At 51.1% G+C, this 7,370-nt stretch overlaps 1 protein-coding gene across 1 annotated transcript in view; it reads right to left on the bottom strand.

The window, feature by feature from the left end:
* The window catches only part of RYR1 (ryanodine receptor 1 (skeletal)), a 164,972-nt gene that overhangs the window by 121,757 nt on the left and 35,845 nt on the right, over positions 1 to 7,370 (bottom strand). Inside the window, exons 26-28 of the mRNA XM_011952520.1 lie at positions 6,005 to 6,179; positions 5,632 to 5,840; positions 604 to 998 (exon numbers count right to left, since the gene is read on the bottom strand). Of these exons, the coding sequence (XP_011807910.1) occupies positions 604 to 998; positions 5,632 to 5,840; positions 6,005 to 6,179 (779 nt within the window). The remainder of the gene's footprint in view (positions 1 to 603; positions 999 to 5,631; positions 5,841 to 6,004; positions 6,180 to 7,370) is intronic.

Raw genomic sequence — 7,370 nt, 5'->3', positions numbered from 1 at the left:
GGGAGGCAGAGATGGCAGGGAGCTAAGATTGCACCATTGCACTCCAGTCTGGCAGCAGAGAGAGACTCCATCTCAAAAAAAAAAAGCAAAACAGGAAAACCACTGCCATTATAGGGAAAAAGCAGATTTAGTACCTTCTCAGAATCTCCCTTTAAGTTAGCTTTTGGGGGGTACATTTGTGACACAGAAAGGATCCCCATTTAGAAGACCACTGAGTGTTCACTGGGATACCTTAGGGTGCAGTAAACTCTCCTAGGGAGATACTGAAGTCCCTTTTAGTGTCTACAGATGATAAGGTCCATTGGGCAAAGTCCTTTGGGGCCCTCCAAGTACTGAAGGATAATAGAGTTCTCCATACAGATAGTAGGGCATGCAATTATATATCCTTGGGGACATTAGGGCATCCCAGGAAAAAATGGGGTTCATTGGAGACATGATAGGATTCATCATGTATTCATCAAGAATACAAGGAGTATTCTTACTCCACTTAGCATATGTGGGGCTACTTTCGGGTACAATGGGGGTTTCTCAGGTCACTGTGGCTGCCTACTTACCGGGTCCCAAGGCAGCCCCCAATCCCCACTCTGGGCCCCTTCGACTCACCCTCTCTTCTTGTTCTTCTCGGTGGTGGCGTCCTTCTCATTCTCAGCCCTGGCGGGCTGCGCCTCTCCCCCCGCCTGCGGGGTGCCCCCGGGGGCGCCCTCCTTCGCAGTCCCTTCTTTGCCGTTCTCGGCCTCGCCCCAGCCGCCAGCTGAGCGGCGCAGGTTTTCGTAGTCAGGGTCGGGTTCTGCCGCCCGGGCCTCGTCCTCGGCAGGGGGCTGCAGGCCGGGGGGTGCCAGCGGGGTGGCCCCTGCGGTGCAGCGGAAGTGCTGGTGGAACTGGACTGGGAGGCTCAGCCGCAGGAAGATCATCTCCACCAGGCTGTTCTGGGAGCCCCAGGTGCGGTGAGTCAGACGCAGACAGGGGGGCGTGTCCACAGTGCCGTCCACTCGGGCTACCTGGGGTGGCAGGGAATGGAGCACTGAGCTGGGCAGGTGGGCTAGGCCAGGCCGTTGGTCCCACACCTGGTCACCCACGGAGCCACCATTAGGCCATAGAGCACCCGCGTGGGAATTAGTCAAGGGCGCCCCCTCCTGCAGGCGGATGAAGCTCCGGGCCGGGTCCACCGCTGGGCCCTGGGGTGCTTGCAGCCCTCTGCAGCCTTTCTTTGGGCATCCTGTACAGTGGCAGCCCCGGACATACACTGGAATCAATTGGGGTAACTTCCAAAACCTACCTACATCCATCCAACCATCCATTCTGTCATTCTGTAACCAGGCAACTCAACTTCAATGCAATTTTTTTTTTTTTTTTTTTGAGACAATCTTGCTCTGTAGCCCAGGCTGGAGTGCAGTAGCAGGATCTCCGCTCACTGCAACCTCCACCTACAGAGTTCAAATGATTCTCTTGTCTCAGCCTCCTGAAAATTTGCCCCAAAACTGTGCGTACAAGATTCTTTGTTCTCCGACTTCTTCTTTTTTTTTTTTTTCTTGAGACACAGTCTCGCTCTGTCACCTAGGCTGGGCTGCAATCCTACGATCTTGGCTCACTGCAACTTCTGCCTCCTGGGTTCAAGCACCAGCCAACATGCCTGGCTAATTTTTGTATTTTTAGTAGAGACAGGGTTTCACCATGTTGCCTAGGCTGGTCTTGACCTCCTGAGCTCATGTGATCTGCCTGCCTCAGTCTCCCAAAGTGCTAGGATTACAGGTGTGAACCACCACCCCCAGCCAAGTTTCCCCTTTTTAAACCCTTGCTTTCCCCCACAAATTTGAAGTGGTTGCTTTGGATGGGAATCCGGTCACTTCTCCATGACTAGTTTTGGTGAATAAAGTCATTCTCTTTCTATCAGACCTTGATCTTGTTAACTAGACTCTGTGACTGATGAGCAACTGAACCTGTGTTCAGTTTACAATTCCATGAATAGCGGCCGGGCACAGTGGCTCATGCCTGTAATCCCAGCACTTTGGGAGGCTGAGGCGGGCTGATCACCTGACGTCAGGAGTTTGAGACCAGCCTGGCCAACATGGTGAAACCTCATCTCTACTAAAAATACAAAAAATTAGCCAGGCGTGCTGGCGCGCGCCTATAATTCCAGCTACTAAGGAGGCTGAGGCAAAAGAATCGCTTGAATCAGGGAGGTGGAGGTTGCGGGGAGCTGAGATCTTGCCACTGGCCTCCAGCCTGGGTGACAGAGCGAGACCCTGTCTCAAAAAACAAAAAACAAAAACAATGGACTCTCAAAAGTCTTCTAGAGACTCGGTAAACAATGAAAGTTGTTCTCTTTTGGGCCAGGCGCCGTGGCTCACGCCTGTAATCCCAGCCCTTTGGGAGGCTGAGGCGGGTGGATCACGAGGTCAGGAGATCAAGGCCATGCTGGCTAACACGGTGAAACCCTGTTTGTACTAAAAAAATACAAAAAATTAGCTGGGCGTGGTGGCGGGCGCCTGTAGTCCCAGTTACTCTGGAGGCTGAGGCAGGAGAATGGCGAGAACCTGGGAGGCGGAGCTTGCATTAAGCCGAGATTGCGCCACTGCACTCCAGCCTGGGTGACAGAGCGAGACTTAGTCTCAAAAAAAAAAAAAGACAAAGTTGTTCTCTTTCATGCCCCTCCTCAGGTTAACCTCTCCAAGGACCAGTTGCCAAGATGAACCTAGGTACTCCTTGCCAGCCAATGAATTTGCCCCAAAACTATGCATACAAGATTCTTTGTTCTCAGAACCTATTTTTTTTTTTTTCTTGAGACTGAGTTTTGCTCTGTCACCCAGGCTGGAGTGCAATGGTGCAATCTTGGCTCACTGCAACCTCTGCCTCCTGGGTTCAAGCGATTCTCCTGCCTCAGCCTCCCGAGTAACTGGGATTATATGTGCCCGGCACCATGCCTGGTTAATTTTTTGTATTTTTAGAAGAGATAGGGTTTCACCATGTTGGCCAGGCTGGTGTCAAATTCCTGACCTCAGGTAATCCACCCACGTCGGCCTCCCAAAGTGTTGGGATTATAGGCATGAGCCACCGAGCCCGGCCTGTTCTCAGACTCTTTAGGAGTTTCTTTTCTATCTTCTTTCTCCCCTCTGTCTTATAAATCTGGTTTCTGCCTTCACTCTTTTTTCTTAGAGACAGGTCTTGCTCTGTCACCTGGGCTGGAGTGCAGTGGTGCAACCACGGTTCACTGCAGCCTCGAAATCCTGGGTTCAAATAATCCTCACACTTCAGCCTCCCAGGTAGCTGGGACCACAGGCACATACCACCATGCCTGGATAATTTTGTTTATTCTGTGTAGAGACAGGGTTTTGCTGTGTTGCCCAGGCTGGTCTTGAATTCCCAGGCTCAAGTGATCCTCCCACCTTGGCCTCCCAAAGTGCTGAGATTATAGGCGTGAGCCACAGCCTTTGCTCTTTAGCGATAGTCTACTGACTGATCTCCCTCCTGTGATTTGCATTCAAAGTAACTAACGATGTCTCTGAGTTATTCTTGTTTTTGTTTGTTTGTTTTTTTTTTTTTTTGAGACGGAGGTCTCGCTCTGTCACCCAGGCTGGAGTACAGTGGCGCGATCTCGGCTCACTGCAAGCTCCGCCTCCCGGGTTTACGCCATTCTCCTGCCTCAGCCTCCCGAATAACTGAGACTACAGGCGCCCGCCACATCGCCCGGCTAGTTTTTTTCTATTTTTTAGTAGAGCCGGGGTTTCACCGTGTTAGCCAGGATGGTCTCGATCTCCTGACCTCGTGATCTGCCCATCTTGGCCTCCCAAAGTGCTGGGATTACAGGCTTGAGCCACCACGCCCGGCCTGAGTTATTCTTTCATAGTAACCAATTTCCCAACTTAGCACACCACAGATCCGCTCTGCCTGTTCTTGAACTTTCTGTGAATGGAATCCCACAGCCTGTGCTGTCTTGTCTCCGGCTTGTTCTACTCGACATTATGTCTGAGATTCGTCCACATGGCTGTGTGTATTTCTATGTATTCATTCTCACTGCTGTGTAGCATGCTGTGCCCTGGGCTGGGGAAATCTGGTAGTGGCAGGTGTCAGGAACTCCGCATCCACTTTGCAGTACTGCCCCGTCCCAGCCACCTCTAAGGTCCTTCTGACTGCACTCTCACCTCCTACAATCCGTTGCCAATAGGGACCTTTCCAAAACTCAGACCTCAACTGGACGGTCCCATACTTAAAACTCCCTTTGCAGAGTACTTTTGTTTTGTTTTGTTGAGACAGGGTCTCGCTCTGTTGCTCAGGCTGGAGTGCAGTGATGCAGCCTCAGCTCACTGCAACCTCTACTTCCTGGGTTTTAAAAATTATTTATTAAAAAAAATTGTTGCTGGCCAGGCGCGGTGGCTCAAGCCTGTAATCCCAGCACTTTGGGAGGCCGAGACTGGGCCGATCACGAGGTCAGGAGATCGAGACCATCCTGGCTAACACAGTGAAATCCCGTCTCTACTAAAAACTACAAAAAACTAGCCGGGCGAGGTGGCGGGCGCCTGTAGTCCCAGCTACTCGGGAGGCTGAGGCAGGAGAATGGCGTGAACCCGGGAGGCGGAGCTTGCAGTGAGCTGAGATCCGGCCACTGCACTCCAGCCTGGGTGACAGAACAAGACTCCATCTCAAAAAAATAAAAATAAAAATAAATTTTAAAAATTGTTTTTGAGATAGGGTCTTGCTCTGTCTCTTAGGCTGGAGTGCAGTGGTGTGAACACAACTCACTGCAGCCTTTAACTTTTTTTTCTTTTTTTTTTTTTGAGATGGAGTTTGGCTCTCCTTGCCCAGGCTGGAGTGCAATGGCATGATACTGGCTCATTGCAACCTCCGTCTCCCGCGTTCAAGCGAGTCTCCTGCCTCAGCTCCCTAAGTAGCTGGAATTACAGGCATGTGCCACCACATCTGGCTAATTCACTGCAGCATTGACCTCTTGGAATCAAGCAATTCTCCAGTCTCAGCCTCCTGAGTAGCTGGGGCTATGTGTGCATACTATACACCTGGCTAATTTTTTAATTTTTTGTAGAGATGGGGTATCCCTTTGTTCTCAGACTTCTTCTTTTTTTTTTTCTTGAGAGAGTCTCGCTCTGTCACCTAGGCTAGAGTGCAATCGTGCAATCTTGGCTCACTGCAACTTCTGCCTCCTGGGTTCAAGCACGAGCCAGCACGCCTGGCTAATTTTTGTATTTTTGGTAGAGACAGGGTTTCACATGTTGTGTAGGCTGGTCTCAACCTCCAAAATCGTCCCCATGTTGCCAAGGCTGGTCTTGAACTCCTGGGCTCAAGGGATCCTCCCGCCTCAGCCCCCTTAAGTGCTGGGATTACAGGCATGAGCTACCATGCCTAGACTTAATTTATTTTTTATTTTTAGAGATGGAGTTTTGCTTGTTGCCCAGGCAGGGTTTCCCTTGTTTTATAGGTGAGGCACCTGGACCTCAGGAAGCTGTGGTTTGCCAAAGTTGTACCCCGAGTCATACAGCCCGCGAGCCCATTACCCTGACACTTGCTTCCACGTGGTTTGTGTGCTAACATGGAGGAAAGAGAGAAACTCGAGGAAGAGCACTGTGGAAAGAAGGAGCTTTGGAGGCAGACGAGGAGGCATTGAGGGGGCTCAGTCCTTACCTCATAGTGAGGGTGTTCAAGGGGCACTGGCTCAAACTGGGGTAGGCTTTTGCTGAACCAGGTGGTGACTGGGCGCTGCATGTTGATGGCAAATGGCTCGAAGCCTTCCTGGAGGCCGCAGATGGCAAAGAACCGCAGGGAGCTCACATCCTGGCCCAGGTTCAGGTGACCCACCTGGCCAGGTCCCAAGCTGCAGACGGGCAGGAAGCCTGGTGGGAGGGGATGGATGGGCAGGGGTGAGGGCAGGTGGGCAGGGCAGGGGGAGCCGAGGGGAGGAGGTAGGGCTGGGAGAGCTGGAGGCAGAAGGGCAGTGCAGGGTCGGGAGAGACAGAGGAAAACAAGAAAGGGCACGTGAAGGGGTCTCAGCCCTCACCGTCCCCAATCTCAATCTCCCGGAAGGCTGTTTCGGAGCCCGAGTCAGACATGAGGACCTCGCCATTGAGGGTGAAGATAATGGTGTTCTCTGTGAGGTCGATCATACAGCCAACGACATCACCCGGCTGCCAGGGGCGCCCAAATGGTTCACTACCCAAGTGCCAGCGCTGGCCCTGTGAGGAGGGCCAGAGAAGACATGGTGTGGGGAGACACACAGAGAAATGGAGAGATAAGGAAGCAGGGAGGGAGAGATATATGAAGACAGACATTCGAAGTGTCAGGTTCAGGGCATGTGGTATGGAAGAGGGGTCACCCCACAGTGTCTCCATCTTTCCTCACATTTGCAACCATGATCACAGGAATTTTTCTCCCCACTGATCTCTGTGTCTCATCCCTTCTGCCTGGGTTCTCTGCTGTTGTCATGGCTGGCATTATGCAGACCATCATAGTGGTAGTGGGGGGCTGGAAGCAGCAGTAAGCAGAGGGATGGAAAGGAAAAATGAACCTATCAGTGTCCCCCATACAGATCCATATATGCTTATATCTGTGCACAAAATAGATGAGTGGCTAAGGAGACAGATGGATGGATGAGAAGTTGAGTATATGACTGGACAGAAGAATGACTGGAAAGTTGAGAATCTACCTGGGTTGATGTAGAGAAAGAAGAAAGTCTAAGTAGGTGCAAGGATAGATAAATGGATGATGGATAGACAGAGGAAGAGAAGGATGGTTGCATAAACGGTTGTTGGATGGACAGACGGTTGTTGGATGGATGGATGGACAGTTGGCTGGAAGAATGGATGGATGGTTGATTGGACGGATGAGGGATGAATGGATGATGGATGGATGGTTGAATGGATGGATGGATGCACGGTTGGCTGGTCAGTTGGATAGACGACAGATGAATGGATGGATGGATGGATGGATGACGGGACTATATGTGCATGCCACCTTGCCTGGCTAATTTTTTTAATTTTTTGTAGAGATGGGGTCTCCCTATGTTGGCTGGATCAATGGATGGTTGGTTATCTGGATGGATGGATGGATGGATGGATGGATGATGGATGGATGGATAGATAGATGGATGGATGGTTGGATGGATGAATGGATGATGGATGGTTGGATGGATGGATGGATGATGGATGGTTGGATGGATGGATGGATGATGGAGGGATGATGGATGGATGGATGGAGGGATGATGGATAGATGGATAGATGGTGGGATGGATGAATGGATGATGGATGGTTGGATGGACGGATGGATGATGGATGGTTGGATGGATGGGTGGATGGTTGGTTATCTGGATGGATGGATGGATGGATGGATGGATGGATGATGGATGGTTGGATGGATGAATGGATGA

Source organism: Colobus angolensis, unplaced genomic scaffold (assembly GCF_000951035.1).
Source record: "Colobus angolensis palliatus isolate OR3802 unplaced genomic scaffold, Cang.pa_1.0 Scaffold34, whole genome shotgun sequence".
NCBI lineage: Eukaryota > Metazoa > Chordata > Mammalia > Primates > Cercopithecidae > Colobus > Colobus angolensis.
The sequence above is the reverse complement of the archived record's forward strand: the minus strand, read 5'-3'. Positions and strand labels throughout refer to the sequence as shown.